This window comes from Carassius carassius, chromosome 35, assembly GCF_963082965.1.
Source record: "Carassius carassius chromosome 35, fCarCar2.1, whole genome shotgun sequence".
Taxonomy (NCBI): Eukaryota; Metazoa; Chordata; class Actinopteri; order Cypriniformes; family Cyprinidae; genus Carassius; species Carassius carassius.
In genome coordinates, this window is record NC_081789.1 from 8,890,767 (window position 1) to 8,910,554 (window position 19,788).

The following is a 19,788-nucleotide window of genomic DNA, read 5'->3' on the forward strand; positions in this document are numbered from 1 at the left end:
GACAAGAACCATCAGTGACTAATTCTCCACACCGCTGACTGAGGACAACTTCACAATGACCGATGCACACTCTTTCTCCTCCTTCTCCCCACTCTCAGAGATGGATTTTTTCCAAACTTCTCCTGTCCAATCATCCTACTACTTGTCCACTTGATCCGATCCCCACTCACCTCCTTCAAGCGATCTCTTCTTCAGTCATACCTTCGCTTACTCACATTATCAACTCCTCTTTTCACTCTGGAACATTTCCCTCAGCATTCAAGCAGGCTCGGGTAAGCCCACTGATCAAGAAACCATCTCTAAATCCAGCGCTTCTTAAAAACTACAGACCGGTATCCATTCTTCCATTCATTGCAAAGACACTTGAGCAAGCTGTGTTCAACCAGCTTTCTATGTTCCTTGTACAGAACAACCTCCTGGACAGCAACCAATCTGGTTTCAAAAGTGGCCACTCAACTGAGACTGCTCTGCTCTCGGTTACTGAAGCCCTGCGACTGAAAAGAGCAGCTTCAAAATCCTCAGTACTCATCTTACTGGACCTGTCTGCTGCTTTTGACACTGTTACTCACCAGATTCTCCTGTCCACCCTCAGAAAGATGGGCATCTCTGGAACCGCACTCCTGTGGGTTAAGTCCTACCTCTCTGACAGATCCTTCAGTGTGTCTTGGAGGAGTGATGTTTCTAAGTCACAACACCTTGCTACTGGGGTTCCTCAAGGCTCAGTTCTTGGACCACTTCTCTTCTCCATCTACATGACGTCATTAGGATCTGTCATTCAGAAGCATGTCTTTTCTTATCACTGCTACGCTGATGACACCCAACTCTACTTCTCATTCCAACCAGATGACCCGACGGTAGCTGCTTGCATTTCAGCCTGTCTGAGTGACATTTCTAGCTGGATGAGTGACCATCACTTCCACTTAACCTTACGAAGACAGAACTCCTGGTGATTCCAGCTAACCCATTGCTTCATCACAATTTCTCTGTATAGCTGGGTTCTTCAACCATTACTCCTTCGAGGACAGCCAGAAACCTAGGAGTTGTGATGGATCATCAGTTAATTAGCAGATTAGAGTGTGGCACCAGGTGTCTTCAATATTAAACCTTTTCACAATATTCTTATTTTGAGATACTACATTTAGGATTTTCCTTAGTTGTCAGTTATAAACATCAAAATGAAAAGAAATAAATGTTTGAAACATATCAGTCTTTGTGTAATGAATGAATATAATATACAAGCTTCACTTTTTGAATGGAATTAGTGAAATAAATCAACGTTTTAACAATATTCTAATTATATGACCAGTACCTGTATTCTTTTCTGCAAACCTTCATCAACAGCCAAAAACAAAGAATGAATACATGTTGCACGTTAAACTCACAGCGTTTTTGCAAAGCAGCATTTACTGTAAATCGGGTCACTGCAAACAGTCAATAAGCTGCTTAAGTGTAAATTAACAGTGCTGCTGTTTACTCTGAAATATGCAAGACAACAAGCAACTTTTAATGAAGAGTTCTGCTTGTCCATCACTCATCTCAATCACCACTTTTCATGAGAATTTATACTAACTCCTAACTATACTACATTCCTTCCCTTGTTAAAATTTAAGTCTACAACTTAATTTATTTACTTAATAAATAATCAAACACACACACACAAATAATTTATTCTTATTTTCTTTTCATGCTAAACAAAGAAGGGTTTTAATTAACTAACAAAACTATTACTTCAAGTAACCATATCCTTGATTTCCATTACACGAGAGTAGATGTTAAAACTTCATGCTGATTTGAACTTGGCTCTCGCCAAGATAAGCACCAACTAAGACGTAGCTTTACAGTAAACTAATGTGATCCATATGTGTCTCCATCCATTTATGTTTCCTTCCATATGATGATAGATATCCTTCTGTTTGGTATTGACGGCTGAAGTGTAATGCTGGCTCCAGGGATCAGCTTATTTCCTGGCGCATCAGCACATACAACGGCTGCGATGCTGGCTCCGGGATCAACCATATTGCGGCCTCCCCAGCGCATCACCATGACAACTGTCTGGATTGAGCTAAGTAGGGTACATCTCTGGGGTCTTCAAGTGGGCACCTTCCATCCTCAGTGTTTCGTCGACTAGCCCACGACACCTCAAGAGGGCTCGACGGTGATGCTGGCGTCCCAGCATCACCCCCCTCCGTCCCCCACTCAACTCAGCCCAGCTTACTTTCCTGTACATCAGCGATTCTTTCTTTCTATTGTGCTTGAGATCCCCAGCCAGAATCTTTTCGTCTCAACCACAGCCAGTTGCTGCTCCTCTCTGCTGCTTCAGCTAAGTTCTTCACTGTGCGACGCAACTCTTGGCCGCTGAATCCGACGTCTCTGAGAAACCGGGTTGTAGAGTGTGCCACAAATCCTCGACAACCCACTTCCACTGGGTAAACCCGGACTCTCCATCCTCGCTGTTCCGCTTCAGTGGCTAGTTGAGCATACCGCAGTTTCTTCCTCTCATACGCCTCATCTACAGCATCCTCCCATGGCACTGTTAACTCTATCAGGTGAACGAGGCGTGCTGATCCAGACCACAAGACAATATCTGGTCGAAGGTTAGTGGTGGCAATCTCAGGTGGAAAAATAAGCCGTTGACCAACATCTGCCAGCATTTTCCAGTCTCTAGCAGCTTCCAGTTGTCCTGGGCGAGAATTGGTTTTAACACCTTTTCTTGGTGGTTGCTCTCCTGGGCGTAGGAATGTTGTCTTTTGGGTGTAATGTTTTGATGGAACAGGTGGCAACTTATTGGTCATGTTACGCTTGTCTTCCAATGCTAAGGCCAAACATCGCAGCACCTGGTCATGGCGCCAAGTAAACCGTCCTTGGCTAAGAGCCACCTTACATCCTGTCAAAATATGCCTTAATGTTGCAGGTGATGAACACAAAGGACATGAGGGATCCTCTCCTACCCAGATGTTTAGGTTCTGTGGTGATGGGAGAACATCATATGTTGACCTGATGAGGAAACTGATCCTGCTCTGTTCCATTGACCATAGGTCTTGCCAGCCAATCTTGCGTTGTTCCACACTCTCCCACCTCATCCATTCTCCCTGCTTGGCCTGGGAAATGGCCTTTACACACCTCATCCTCTCCTCCTGCTTTTGCACCTCGTTGACTACCAACTTCCTCCTTTGAGCTGGGGCTGCCTTGTGCCATGTAGGAGGAGCTGAACTGAGACCAAGACCCCCTCTTCCATGCTGAACTTGCCCAATGATATCACCAATTCGAAGGGCAGCCTTTGCATCTTGCACAGCTTTCTTTGCCGCCCACTTTCTTCCAGTTTTCAACACAGGTGCTGCTTCCCTTACGCATTTGTCGCGTGACTCTACTAATGTCATTTCCAGTCTGACCTTGGCGCACTTAAATTCCTTTACCATAAAGTCCCACTCTGCTGAGGCAGCGTGGAACTCCCAACCATTTCCTGATGTATGAACTGATTAAAGCTTCCAGCTTCTCTACTGTTGTCAAAGAAACCTCATACACAGTCAGTGGCCACAGCAACCTCGGCAGTAGACCAAACTGAAAGCACCAGAGTTTTAGTTTGCCTGGTAGAGCGCAGCTGTCTATGCTCTTCAACCCTTCCACTGCTTGTTGTCTAACTTCTCCCACTCGAACTGTGTCCTTTAGATCCCCGTCGTACCATCTCCCAAGACTCTTCACTGGCTTCTCAGACACTGTTGGTATTGCCTCACCATTAATGAAGAATGTTTTATCTACTACTTTGCCTTTGATTATAGAGATGCTCCTTGATTTAGTGGGCTTGAATTGCATTCGTGCCCATTCAATATTATTGGTTAATTTGCCCAATAAACGATTAGTGCAGGCTACTGTTGTAGTCATGGTTGTCATGTCATCCATGTATGCTCGAATTGGTGGTAGTCGCATTCCAGAAGCCAAGCGCTCTCCTCCGACTACCCATTTTGATGCCCTAATGATTACTTCCATTGCCATGGTAAAAGCCAGTGGAGAAATGGTGCATCCTGCCATTATTCCAACCTCTAGGCATTGCCATGTAGTGCTGAATTCTGAAGTTGAAAAACTAAATTGCAAATCTCCAAAGTAGGCTTAAACTTGGTTGGTTTCTTCACAAGACGACCACCGTCTCATGTTTAAATCTTCTGTATTCAAGTTCAAATGGGCTGTCTTGTTCAGAAGGACTTATCTAGTGCTTTTGAAATTTGAGTTCAACTTGCTTTGCTCCATGTTCACAATGTGGACTACAATCCCCACTTTGAAGGAATGATCCTTTGCTCTGTTTGTTTTATCTGCATAGTCTTTCATTTTCTCCTTGTACAACTGATGAAGTATTTTGACTTTTTGTGTGCTGTTTTCTTGTAACTGGTCCAAACTTGGCAACTTTGTTCTAATATCTCTAGAAAACATGAGAAATGCTGGAGTTTCTCCTGAAGCATGATGAGGAGTGGCACGGTAAGAATTTTCAGAAGCTCCTCTTTGCACTTTTTATTTTCACACTTGCACACTCCAAATGCCATTCTGAGGTATTGATGGAACCATTCAATCTTCCCATTACTCTTAGGATAATAAGGTGAAGCACGTATGTGCTTAATACCTCCATTCTTAAAGGGTTAGTTCACCCAAAAATGAAAATTATGTCATTAATTACTCACCCTCATGTCATTCCAAATCTGTAAGACCTCCTCCGTTCATCTTCGGAACACAGTTTAAGATATTTTAGATTTAGTCCGAGAGCTTTCTGTCCCTCCAATTAAAATGTATGTACGGTATACTGTCTATGTCCAGAAAGGTAATAAAAACATCATCATAGTAGTCCATGTGACATCAGAGGGTCAGTTAGAATTTGTTGAGTTATCGGAAATACATTTTGGTTCAAAAATAATAAAAATCACGACTTTATTCCGCATTGTGTTCTCTTCCGGGTCTGTTGTGAGCACGTTCACAACACTGCAGTGACGCTGCAGTCGACAAATTCCTCTGAATCATCTGAATCATTCTCTTGCACATTTCTCTTTAAATCCTGATTCATCTCTATATATACGTTTTCTGTTCTGCATCTTTTTTTTTCGACACATCCTTACAAAGTGACCGATTTTCTAAGAGTACAGGCATTTTTCTTACTTTGCTCCGTATTCATTTGAATTGTGCGTGACCAACCCGCTTCAGTTGCTGTATGCAAGTATACTGTTTAGGGAAGTGGACTTGACAGTCTTTCAAATTGTTTGACTGCTCTGACACCATCTTTGACTCTGCTTGTGCTTGCTAAGATATGTGTGCTCTTTAATGCTTTATCCAAAGTTAATTGGATAAATTTTGCAACAATTTATCATGCAGCCATTTGTCTGCTCATTTCTACCAGTTGATCTGTCAGCATATTGGACTCCAAAGCTCTGAACTTGCATGTTTTGGCCAGCTCTCTTAATGAGTTCACAAGTGATTCAACTGTCTCTTCCGATGATTGAGCTCTCTGTCTAAATTTATGACCTTCCATGACAACATTTCTCAGAGGAGTGAAGTACGCATCCAATAACATCCACAGCCTGTTCATATGTATTTTTTTATACCTTGAAAATTGGTGAATATCCGCTGTACTGGTGCTCCTATACAATTCAGCAATGTAGCTCATTTCACCTTGTCCTCTGCTTCTGTTAATCCACTCTCTATATTGTAAGGAAGTGTAAAACTCTTTCCACATCTTATACTCCATGTATAAATCCACAACTAAGAGGTTAAGTGGTTCAGGCAGCATTAACTGTGAGAGGCCATTGCAACATTTTTATGTTCTGATCTCTTTCTATTCAAAAGTCTGTCTAAATGGCAGATTTCCCTTTTTGATAATCGTTGCCAAATTTGTAGTGATGCCTGTGACGAGTGGGGCGGGCCCGAGAGCCATGGGAACGGAGCGATGCCGTTGGAGTGATTGGAAATGAGCGCTACTTACCGGTCTCGATTATCACGGAGGAAATCCAGAAGGATAAAGGAGGAGTTACTACAGTGAAGGACGAGAGAGGACCATGCCTGGGTTTTATTCTTTGTTTTTTTGTTTGTGCGTGGCAGTCATCCATGACGGGGTTCCCGCCTCCTCCTTGCTGTGACTACAAAGGTTTTTACATTGTTACATTAGTGCCGAAACCCATGAGGAAGGAGGGACATGCTGCTGAAGATTTTCACCCAACAGAAGAGTTCAACCAGCTGGCGAGGGGTCTTTGGCAGCATGTCCCTCCTTCCTCCTGGGTTACGGTGCCAATGTAACACCATAAAACACCTTCATAGTCTCGGGAAGGAGGAGGCGGGAACCGGCGAACATTCAAATAAAACTTTAATTACAAAATAAATCACAAAACAGCGCGACAGCCCCCTAATGGACGGCTGCCGCGCACAATCAAAACCAAACCACAACATAAAACCCAGGCCTGGTCCTCTCTCGTCCTTCACTGTCATAACTTCTCCTTTATCCTTCCGGATCTCCACCGTGGGACTCGAGACCGGTGAGTTGCACAGGTGTCGCTCATTTCCAATCACTCCACCGGCCTCACTCCATTCCCACGGCTCTCGGCCCTGCCCCACTCATCACAATGTAACACTCAAATAAAAGAAAAACATCGTTGGTAGTTACTTTTAAAGCAACTTTTTAATGAACAGAGTTCTGCTTGTCCATCACTAATCTCAAACACTTCATCTCGCGCTTCTCGTACATACTTGTACATTCTCATGAGAACTACAACTATACTACACCATCAAAACATCTAAAAATCAGCAGGTTATTGTAAAAAAAGAAAAATCCAGTAATTACAATTACTGATGAAACAATTATATTTATATTATTTATTACCTGAATGGAGCAGTTAAGAGCATGTGAGAGTTTGTGTAACTCCTTTTCCACACGTTGGCAGATGGGGCAGTGATCGCCATGTAATGCAACACTATTCACCAGCAAAAAACTGTGAAAAAAGAAAACAAATATATAATAAAATAATACAGAGAACCAATTAGATATTTCTGTTTAATTTCATTTTTGAGCAAGTGTATAAATCTTCACAAAACAATGACAAAGCATTGAAATGCTTAATACATTAAAGCAGGGGCAGACTGGGACCAAAAGGTGGCTGTTTTGATGTAATTTATTAATTGAATATTTAAGTATACAGTTTGGGGATTTTAACCAATAGGGCAACTGATCCTCCTTTGAAAAAAAAAAAAAAATCCGTGCAGCAGCAGTTCATTTAGCGACTCCTATTAAGCAATACATGCTCATCATCACGACTCAAACATTCTCCTAGAACTCACACTTTGCATTCAGTTAACAGATCCATACGAATCATGCATGAAATAGAAGTTTATAAACTCAAACGATAGCTTTATGTGCTTTACAGATGAACTTGAAGTCTTTATGTATTCAAGATGTTCAATAATAGATCATCTTTGGGTAATATCTCGGTAATACAAGTTCATGATCCGATTCGTGAACAGTGTAGTATTATCCTTGAACAGTCCATTTCAGTAAAAGAAACCAACACCGCATTCCACAGTTCAGAACGATTCCCCATCGAACCATTAGTGTGTCATAAAACACAGTCATGGTGCCAAGATGGCTAAAGGAGATGTCACCCCCCTCTTCTCTTCTTGTGCCTGTCTAATCTCATACCAGCGATATCAGGACAGCAGGAAAAGATTTCTCTTTGTTCCCCAAACTTAAGACCAAATGACCAAGAACCCCTGTGGTGACCCCAATGCATAAATCCCCAGCCTTATCAGGAATCAGGAAGGATGCTAAGGCATTCCTTTGGCCCAGGATCACCAAAAAACCTTAAACCAGGGAACACCTCCTTGCTGCAGCTGTAAATTCCAGAGACTTTGTCTCCACATTTAAATTTAACCCACTTGTGGTTTAATACAAACAACGGTCTCAAAATTGCTTCCAATAAGCTAAATTGATTACCAGTTTTTACCATACATATATTTTAAGTATCATGTATGTTTTACATAACCTGTGGAATTATTTCTGTGTGTTTAACTTTCATTACAGCCTATTCGTAGGGTTTTCTACCTCAGTTATAGGAACTAATCACCAGAAGTTGCCTCATACATGTGTATTCTTTGTATTATGCATGCTTTATATTACTCAAGTTAATTTTTGTGTGTTAAACACTTATCACGGCTAAATCCTTATTTACCTCCACCTCACCCTTGTCAAAAAATCCTATTGGAATTTCACTTTGTCCTATTGGATCTTACTGGATTCTTAGAATCCTATTGGACATTCTGATTGATTTTAATGGAATTTCACTTTGTCCTATTGGATCTTACTGGATTCTTAGAATCCTATTGGACATTCTGATTGATTTTAATGGAATTTCACTTTGTCCTGTAGGATTTTATTTGTTGTTTAGAATATTATTGGACATTGTGTTTAATTTAATGGGATTTAATTTTTTCATGTGATCTTTTATTGATTTGTATTGGACATTGTGATTTTTAAATGGAAATTCAATTGGTCCTGTAGGATCTTATTTGATTCTGTTAATTACTTTTTAAGAGTAACTTTACTTTTTTAGAGTAGCACTGTGTGTGTGTGTGTGTGTGTACTTGTAACCCATAAAAATGCAGCCTACATATACACAAATATAAAAAAATTTAATTCATAATACAGTAAGGCAAATATTTTACATGATATAATATCCAAATAAGTTAAAATGTATTACATGTGACTAAGAATTCATAGAAACACAAACTTCTTTAATGGTATTGCCGTGCCGCTTACCCTTTAAGAAATCCGAATGTAGTGCGCGTGACACTGTAGTGTGCATAATTTGAACGGTCGGTAACGGTCAGGTGAGGAAGCTGAGAAATCGAGTGATTAACGTTGTTTAACTTGTTAAAAGTTTATTGAAAGACGCTAAAAAGGAAGAAATGATACTTATCTGAGCTGCATCCCAAACAAACCATTTTGGGTGAAGTAACTATATCTGTTGGTGAGTTGTTGATCTCGTTACTGTAACGTTATCTGCTGATTAGTACAGGAGTCTGCCATTACATAGCAAAAGCTAATTTAACAACTGATATTAATGAAATATTAATGTATGCCGTTTATAATAAAATGTAATTGTGTAAAACACTGAAGTAGCGAGTACAAAATGCTCTGCTTTACGGTTTTGTGTAGCGCTTTATTTGTATTGATGGATTAATATGTTCTGTTGTGCAGGTCAGGTTTTATGTTCCAGTTAAAAAGTTTGACATGATACAGTTCTCCCGTGAATCGTGATATGTGTGTGTACATGGAGAAGACACGCATGACAAGAAAATAGATGGCGAGCCTTTGTCAGTGAGAGGACCTGTTACCATACTGTTGTATTTACGGAACTTCCGCATAAAGATAAGCCAATACTCGTAAACTTCCGGTACATAAACATCTCCTGCCTAGTTCTTGTCAGAAATTCTTCAAATCTTCATAAATAATGATAGCATAACAATAATTATAGATGATGGCATTAACATACAGTTTTATGTTATTTAACATCACATAATTGTATATGCCAAGCCTAGTAATCCCAGGCGATTACCTAGACACGTAACTACATTGAAATGCTGACAACTAAACACTATTTTATTTTTACACACTGTTTATAGGCCAGTGGTTCTCAAAATTTTATACCAATTACATGCATTAAAATTCAGTAGCGTAGTAGGCCTAACTATTATTATATTTACTGTTGTCAGCCACTTTAACATTGTTAATATATATTTTGAACATTAACATTAACACTACACTGTGCTTACAAACAGGTAAATAAAAAAAACGGAAATAATGATTAAATTAAAATGTGTTGTACATGTTAAATAAAAACTGTATTGTACTTAATCTTTATTTGAGTAGAGTTGTTTTTACATTTAAAACTGAAAGTGTAATTTAAGTTATTTTCGGGGGTTATCAGGAGAAAATGACTCATAACGCGTATACGCGTTAATCGACTCATGAGGGTTAAATTACCTCATTTCTTGGTTTGGATTTCCAACTAAGCTACATCATGACCAGGGTTGAGAATTTGAGAATGACCTCACCAACTGTCAGGAATGAGCCATTCAAGAACTTTTCCATATCGCCCTCAACGCAACTCTGTTGAGAGGTTTAATAGAACACTGCTCCAGATGATGAGAACACTTGCAGAGAAGAAAAAGGGAAAATGGAAGGAATATCTACCACAGATTGCACATGACATGAAGTGACAGGATAGTGTACATTTTATGTACTCTATGGACAACACCCAAGATTACACATTGATCCTGTGTTCAAAGTGACCAATGGAAAGAAAAGTAACGATCCAAGAGGATCAAATGGCAGAGCGAATGGCAGAAGCTTACCGAATTGCCTCAGAGAACAGAAAATTGTACTATGAAAGGAAGTCCAGAGGACTTGTTCTTCAGCCTGGTGACAGCGTACTTGTGAAAAACCTAAGTGAGATTGGTGGACCAGGAAAATTTAGATAATTTTGGGAGCAAATTCTGTACATTGTCAAGGAGCGGATAAATGATGGACCAGTCTACCGAGTGGTCACAGAGATGGACAGCTCAAAATAAAGAGTTCTACACAGGAATCTGCTGCATCAGGTTAATGATTTACCAGTAGAAATACTAGAGGGAGCATCTAATCAGAAGTCCAAGAGAAATCAAACAAGACAACAAGATGAGATTGGATCACACTGTGACTATGATAGTAATGAGGAACAGGATGACAAGAACTACTTTTGGTTAAGGGTACGAGACACGCGAGAGAACGACCAAAGACTCAACATTAACAAACCTGGTGAGGAACCTGGCTGTGATTCTCCACAACAATACCATACACAACCTGAAAGAGAAAGAAAAAGACAGGACAGAGACCCTGGGAGCACAACATAGAGAGAACAAGAAACCTACCCGTGATACTCTGCGATGACAATCCTGTGAACAACCTGAAAGAGAAAGATCAAGAAAACAGACAGAGATTTGGAGAGAACAACCTACAGAAAATTAGAGACTTACCTGTAATCTTCCTGATTAGAATAAACTTACCTGTGAAAGACAAGTGACATGGGCACGAACTGAAGAAGATGAGTTACAGCTTGAGGGAGAATGTAGTCAGATAGATGAAGGTGATAGACCTAAGCAAGAAGTCTTTAAAATACCTATCTTGGCTTCAGATGAAAAAGAGCAAATAAGCCTTGTCCGAAGAGCCACACATGACATTAACTTATGAAACACTATGTCAGATAACAATTGATAACAGATAATATATCCGACAGTAAACAGTTTGGAGACTTATGAGAAAAATCAGACACTGTACTGGGGGTTATCATCGTTCCACATTACACCTTAAGTTAGTGCAACTTATCGTATCCTTACACCACAAGTCACATTTCCAATTTGGGTACCTCCCATGACAATCGATTACTAGAAGAGCGAAGATAAATGAGGTGTTATGATGAAAGATCATGTTGGCAGGATCCATCTTTGTTGGGGAGTGTGTGATGTTTTTTTTTTTATTAATAATATTTATTTATTTATTTATGAAGAGTTTATTGTGCACACAGTCATCTTTCAATTGTCACCAGTAAAGACTGAGTTTGAATCAATACAGCCCTGGCCACCAGAGAAAATATGCTGTGGGTTACCATGGTGCTGCACGTTGTGTTTACCTCAGACACTACCATAGACAGTAAAAGAAATGGACACAGCGACCCCATTGGATTCAACAGAGAAAAATGAAGTCAATTAGATGCAAGCACTTCCTGGGGGTCGGGCCTACTGCGCAGACTCAAACTGAGCTTGATGATGTAGATGTCACGTGAGCAACCTGTAAGTCTTCTAACCGCTGTGCCAAGAGAAATCTGAATCACCCACCGAATCTTCCAGAGAAGGCGAGCGTGAACAGGAGCAAATTTTGGTAAGTATTCTGATTAATTATCTCCCTTGACTTTATACCTCCATGTCCCCATGATAGCCTCATAGACAGTAAAAGATTACCTACGAGCTTTCTTCCCTGTCCATACGGTAATTTCTCTACTGTGCGACAGAGATTCGCTGGTTATGACGCAATCGTTAGCCTATTTTTTACAAAAACTGCTTCTATGGGAACATAACGTAAGATACAACTTAATGGAGCCTTTTATACATTTTCGTGTTTCTTTAGAAATAATTAATGGACAAATGGAGTCTTTAAACGCCTCAGATGTAAAGTTATTTGCTGTCAAAGTGACGCAAAAATGAATGGGAGTCAATGGAATGCTAACAGCAGGTGGGGGTCCGCTAGCCAATGGCGGCACCCAGGGGTGCTTCAAAAAAATATGAAACCCTGCCCCCCTGGACACTACCAAGCTGCTCCTGTGGAAAGACACTTTGCATGTGATTTTGTTTCTCCTGATAATTGGGGTATGTTCTCATTAAAAAAAATAAATCAAAAAAATAAAAGGAGAACATGTGTCATAATGAATGTAAAAAACATAATGGTACACATTTCCTATGTGTCTGAAAGCACTGGTTAGTTTATTAGAGTCATCCAGATGAATGTCCTAATAAAATGACATTTGGTTAGAGCTATATATATATATATATATATATTAGGGGTGTAACGGTACGTGTATTCGTACCGGACTGTTTCGGTACAGGGCTTTCGGTACAGTGCACGTGTGTACCGAATGACGGAATGCAATATTTTGTGCGTGGAACATAAGTAAATTTTCGTGTTTCCAAACGAACATATTAAGTGGCGGAAGTCTCCGCGTTCAGCGCAAATCCCGCCCTGCAGCTAAGACCAGGCTGCGACCTTGCAGAACACGTCCTGGAACCCCTGACACTGGGGAGGAATAGGAGTGACATGCGGTGAGTCTGGGCTTTCCACTGAGGTGGAGCAGATGGAAAGGTTGGTTTGGACTGAAATAGGGACGGGCAGATCCTTTAGACATTGCTGCATACACTCCGCACTCCACTTGTGGATTTCTCCAGACTTCCATGTAGTGGTGGGTTGATGTTTGGAGAGCTGGGGTATCCCAGGATGATGTTCACGACAGCCTCCTCCAGCATCAGTAGCGAGATCCGTTCAGTGTGGAAGGACCCATTATGTAGAATGACCTCTGGCGTGTGGTGCCACACCAGCCCCTTGCCCAGTCGCTTTCCTTGGACCTTGGTGATCTGGTAGGTGCTGTCATTTTTGCACTGGGGAATTTTGAATCCAGCAAGGCTGCGTGAGGAAATTACTTTTTCTGATGAAAGAATTGGTTTTGATACATCTACATGAGGAATGCAAGATACATCTGGAGGGATTTGGATAGTACTCACCGCTGGGCGTGGTGGACGAACAGGGCAGGTGCGGAGCTGGTCCTCATTGGATCCACAGTAGAGAGAGAGGCCATGGGTGAGTCGACGGGACCATTCCGTGGAGGATAGATGGTAATTATCCGTGATCATGGGCTCTGGTGCTGGAGATGTAGAGGCTGGGTGAGGCAGTTGCAGTGAGTACGGATTCTATATGATAAGCGGTTAGATGTAGAGAGATGCAAGTATGCTTTAGGAGGTAGCTTTCGAGACCCACGGCATCCTCATAGATGGACATCTGTTGATGTAAGACAGGGTACAGGCCTCAGTGGAAGACCGAAAGCAGAGCAGCCTCATTCCAGTAGCTGCTGGCAGCAAGGGTGTGGATGCGAATCATGTACATGTGGATTGATAAATCCACTTGCTGTAGTTGGAAAAGCTCATCATGCACTTGTCGTAGCACTGAGGTTTTTACTCACTCCGAGAATGCTCCGTCAGGAGCACAAATTATGCCAACTTATTTAATTAAACATAAATAGCTTTACAGATATGTGGATCACATACAAAGTTTAAAATGGCGATGGACGAGTCGGACAAGCAGGTTAAAGCATGTTGCAAAGTTGTACAGTTTGTTTATGCTCTAAACTAATGTGCTGCTACTTTGCTGCATGCGGACAAAGCACACAAGCTCGCACATAACATACAGATCGTGTGCATACATTCAGGAATGAAGAAAAACAGAAAAGTTACAGCATATTCTTTCTGTTTCTGAAGTGACTACCCACAGCTTTGCCATAGTAGAGACGCTGCACAGACAAGTAAGCTAAGCAAGTTAAGCAGTCATTTAATCTGGACTTGGGCTAATTGTAATGTTTCAATAAACCATGTTAAAATATTTCTTCTAGTATTATGCATTTATTTTTTGTTTAATATAATTTCTGAAACAGAACTTTTTTTTCAAGTATATTGAAATAATTTATCCGTGGAGTGAAGGTGAAGAGGTGTTTCTGATCAGTGGAGCGAGGAGCGGGAAATAGTGAATCCAGGGCGGAGTTGGAGCAGAGTGATTATTGAATGCTTGAAGCACGGAGGGGAAATTGTTGCCACTCCACTCCCGCTCACATACTCTGACACCTGCATACAAATCCTTCCCAGTTATGCAATTTATTGGTCAATTTTGGTAATTTCACAATTTACCAACATAACTATAATGTTTCAACTTCATACTTTCTTATGGAATTTTTATTTATTTATTTATTTCAAGTAAAGTAATTTTCAAGTCAAAGTCTTGCTTCATAAAAACAGAATGTTGATTGTTGTTTCTTTGACTGCACATTCTTCAACCCACATTTGGGTTTCAGCCAACAAGGGCTGTGGCATAGCACAGAAGTGCAATAAGCAATAACGGGTCGGCTTTAGTCTTGGGGTAGCACACTCACTTTACACATATTTGTTGCCACCTGTTTTTGCAGGTGTTTAACCGACTTGTAAAAGTCAATATACTGATTTGAAACTATCCTTTTTTTTAAAAAAAAACTCTTGTCTTATATTCAGAACAATATGGTAAATAATTTGAGATTAAATACAGATCAAGGTAATGAATAACTTGAAATTTTCCTGGACATAAATGCAGCATTTGACACTGTTGGTTTCAAAATATATACAACAGAAAGGCAATTTTTGGTGACTGTACAGTAGGTAGACAACCAAAATGTGTAATTCCTCCGCGCGTACCAAGTTAGTCGCGTTAAAATCATTCGCGAAAAACTACTGCTAGGTGGCGCAAAGGGACAGATTGCGGACTGAATGTAATTGTAAAATTAAAAGAAGACATAAAACAACAATAACATTATAATATGAACAATAACATCGTTAAAAGTGTCACAGTGTCTTGTCTGTGTATCCCTGGGTGTCCACTAGTGGTCTCACTTCCCCATTTATTCACCCCACTGCAGGCACTACATTTCCCACAAGCCTATGTCCAATTCATCACTGTTAATTGCACACCTGTTAATTGCACTCAGCTGACTCCTTGTTTTATGTCACCCTGCTTTCTCGTGTTCCCTAGTGCTTTTAATGTTTCTTGTTTTTGTGAATACTGACCTTTTGCCTGTCTGGACTACGATTATTGGATTCTCCCTAATATACACTGCAAATTGGATCTCTCTGTTTGTGTGTACGTTTGTGACAGAAAAACTCCATCATGCCCAGATCCAGCAGTGTGGGATTTCGTATCTGTTCTCCAGTCACCATGGAGGAGCGGAGGGGGAGGCTCTTGAACCTAACCACCCTCCATCCAAAGGGGAGTGAGTTGGGTGGTTTTGCTCAGATTTTTTGGACAATGGCAGTAGGGCTGGGGTATAATGATGAGGCACTTAAAGACTTATTCAACGCCTGCCTGGATGACCTTTGCCTGAGTGGGAAGGGGCTGGACTTTTGGGGGTTCACCAGTTACCTACACCATTGTCCTCAATGGGATACACTGACCACACCCATCTCTCCAGACATGATGGCTGACTCTATGCCGGTGTCTCCAGAAAAGATGGCCGCCAGTCCAGAGCCACTGCCTAAGATGGCCGCCAGCCCAGCGCCACAGCACAAGATGGCCACCAGCTCAGTGCCACGTCACAAGATGGCCACCAGCCCAGCGCAACGGCACAAGGTGACCGCCAGCCCAGTGCCACTGTACAAGATGGCCGCCAGCCCAGCGCCACTGCACAAGATGGTAGCCACAGTAGACTTTCCAGACTCGAGTCATGTCCCCTTGGATGCTCCAGAGTTGAGTCAGGTCCCCGTGGTCCCTCCAGAGTCGAGTCAGGTCCCCGTTGACCCTCCAGAGTCGAGTCAGGTCCCCGTGGACTCTCCAGAGTCGAGTCAGGTACCCGTGGACTCTCAAGAGTCGAGTCAGGTCCCCGTGGACTCTCCAGAGTCGAGTCAGGTCCCCGTGGACTCTCCAGAGTCGAGTCAGGTCCCCACTGATTTCCCAGAGTCTAGTCAGATCACCATTGACCGTCCTGAGTCGGGTCAAGTCACCATTAACACCCATGAGTCAAGCAAAGCCACAGTTAGACCTCATGAGTCAAGTCAAGTCACTCTTGATCTTCATGAGCAAAGTCGAGTCATGAATGATCTTCATGAGCAAAGTCAAGTCACCAATGATCTTCATGAGCAAAGTCAAGTCACCAATGATCTTCATGAGCAAAGTCAAGTCACCAATGATCTCCATGAGTCAAGTCAAGTCACCAATGAACTTCATGAATCAAGTCAAGACACAGTTGATCTTCCTGAACAAATTCAGGTTACCAATAACCTTCATGAGTCAAGTCAAGCCACAGTTGATCTTCCTGAATGAAGTCAAGCCACAGTTGGTCTTCCTGAATGAAGTCAAGCCACAGTTGATATTCCTGAACCCAGGCAAATCACCACGGATCTACCAGAGCCTCGTCATGTCTCAGCTGAACTTCCAGAGCCTCGTCACGTCTCAGCTGAACTTCCAGAGCCTCGTCACGTCTCAGCTGAACTTCCAGAGCCTCGTCACGTCTCAGCTGAACTTCCAGAGCCTCGTCAAGTCTCAGCTGAACTTCCAGAGCCTCGTCAAGTCTCAGCTGAAATTCCAGAGCCTCGTCAAGTCTCAGCTGAACTTCCAGAGCCTCGTCACATCTCTGCTGAACTTCCAGAGCGCTCGTCCTATCCTGTCATGTCCATGTAGGCCATCCATGAACTCACCGCCTGCCCTGTCATGGCCATGGTGGCCATCTACCATCTCATCATGGCCACGGAGTCCATCCTTTACCTGTTCATGTTCTCTATTTCAGCCTTACCTGACCAGACTTGCTCTCCTGTGCCATCGACCCCACTGTGGTGATTCTCTGCTCCGCCCTGGTGGGCTTCTGTCTCATCCACACGGCTGTGATGGTCCTCTGCTCCGCCCTAGGGGGTTTCTGTCTCGTCCACACGGCTGTGGTGGTCCTCTGTGCCACCCTGGTGGGCTTCCATCTCGACCGCACGGAGGTGGTGGTCCCCTGCGCCGCCCTGGTGGGCTTCTGTCTTATCCGCGCGGCTGTGGTGGTCCTCTGCGCCTCCCTGGTGGGCTTCTGTCTCATCCTCACGGCTGTGGTGGTCCTCTGCTCCGCCCTGGTGGGCTTTGGTCCTGTCTGCTCAGCTGGGGTGGTCTCCGGTTCCGCCAGTGTCGTGCCGGTGGGCTCCAGCTCCACCTGCTCCACCCTGGATTCCTGCCCTGTCGGCACTGCCCTGGACTCCTGAACTTTCTGATCAGCCCTGGTCTCTTTGTTTGTTTTTGTTTTTTTCACTTTGTGTATCTGTTCCCCTCTATGGACCTGGCCCTCCGTCCCTCCCCGTGATCCTCCACCAGTCCACCTCCCTCCTGGTCTCTTTGTTTTGTTGTTGTTGTTTTTTTTCCCCACTTCCCATCCCTGTTCCCCTCTATGGACCTGGCCCTCCGTCCCTCCCCCTGATCCTCCACCATTCCACCTCCCTCCTGGTCTCTTTGTTTTTTGGTTTGTTTTGTGTTCTGAAGAGCATCTGGTAGCTGCTCCTTAGAGGGGGGGAGGGGTAATGTCACAGTGTCTGTGTATCCCTGGGTGTTTACTAGTGGTCTCACTTCCCCCTGTAGTCATCCCACTGCAGGCACTACATTTCCCACAAGCCTATGTCCGATTTATCACTGTTAATTGCACACATGTTAATTGCACTCAGCTATTCCCACTTTCATCGTTTCACCTGTCTATATATACCCTGTTTGTTTCTATCAGTTTCATGGAGTCCTTGTTTTATGTCACCCTGCTTTCTCGTGTTCCCTAGTGTTTTTCGTGTTTCTTATTTTTGGACTGCTTTTGTGAATATTGACCTCTTGCCTGTCCGGACTACGATTATTGGATTCTCCCTAATAAACACTGCAAATTGGATCTCTCTGTTTGTGTGTACGTTCGTGACAAAAAGCCATTAAAAGTTGGATAGTCTTAGGCTACGGTCTCATCAAAGATCTTATGCTTGCTATTGTTATTAAACAGTCATAACATTACATTACATTATATATATATATAACTAATTCTTGAGATAGGGGACAAAAGTACTCTTGAAACGTGATAAACAAAAAATCGATACTACGTTATTTTGAATTAGATATCTACTTAAACACGCGTCTCATCTATTATACCATGAAAAGGAACAGGTTTTTTGTTTAACCACTTTTTGTTTTTTTTAAGAATTGTTTTTATTAACATATGCTCTTACAAAATGTAAATGTTGTGTAGGAAGGATCCACAGTTTGATACACAGAGTCATATTTTACAAAAGGAATATACACAAATGTATAACCTTACATACCATACAAGGATGACAATTTTCAATTTTTAAACATCAGAAGACAAAACAGGAAGAAAACAAAACACAAATGTTATACATACCTATATGAGGGCTCATACTAGCATGGTCAGTCAAGTCTAGGGAAGGCAGAATGTCTGTGAATGGGCCCCAGATTTCTCTAAAGGCTGCATGCTTCCCTCTCACAATATATACTATATTTTCGGGTGTGGAGTAAGACACAAACTCATTAATCCAATGTTTTACTGATGGTGAATTTTCAGATTTCCAGTTGATCAGAATATTTTTTTTTACTGCAGTAGTTCAGTAGTAGTTCACATTAATAGAGCTTGTGTCGCCCAGGATCCATAGTTTTGATCTAGAAGATCATCATCGGTCGTTTTACATCTCTGACATTTGGAGAAAATGTTGCTGTCAATTTTATGTAACCTGTAAGGATTGTAGTATGTCCTATGGAATATATTCAATTGAATTTGCCTGTGTTTTGTGGAGGTTAGCACAGTCTGTGCTTGTTCCAATAGATGACGCCAATCTGCCTCCTCATAAACACAGGCTAAATCTTTTTCCCATTTCCCTTTTGTATATGTTTTATCATAAACCAGTAACTTTCCATTGATGATGCCATATATAGAAGATATTATTCCTTTCGATGATCCGTGTAATTTGTTACATATGTGAGATTCAAGCTGAGTTTCTTTTGGGATATATGGGAATGTTTCCTTGGATTTCTCCTTAACCCAGTCTCTAATTTGTAGGAATTTGAAGAAACTATCTTTGGGAAGGTTGAATTTTTCATTTAGTTGTTGAAAGTTAGCAAAAGTATCATCAATGTATAAGTCAGCAAATGTTTGGATTTCTCTTTCCCTCCACCCCCGCAACATTGAGTCAGCTATGTTGTGTGAGAGGTTAGGATTACCCCACAAAGGCCCTTTTAAGAAAAGAAATACTTGTGTCGAGAAGTGAGTGAGATTCTTGTCAAGCAGCAAATGTGTTCAGTATTATTGAGTTGTTTGTGAGTGTGGTTAAACCTTTTTTTTGTGCTTATGAATGGAATATCCTTTAATGCCATAGACTTCATCTCATGTTGTTCTACTGGGACCCATCTAACATCACTGTTCTATGCAAGCAGCCAGATCCAAATCG

The 19,788-nt window shown here is 41.9% G+C and overlaps 1 protein-coding gene across 1 annotated transcript in view; it reads right to left on the minus strand.

Annotated features, from left to right (window-relative positions):
- Nucleotides 1–19,788, minus strand: part of mppe1 (metallophosphoesterase 1) — a 98,561-nt gene that overhangs the window by 43,581 nt on the left and 35,192 nt on the right. The window contains exon 5 of the mRNA XM_059524386.1: nt 6,848–6,956. Coding sequence (XP_059380369.1) covers nt 6,848–6,956 — 109 coding nt within the window. The remainder of the gene's footprint in view (nt 1–6,847; nt 6,957–19,788) is intronic.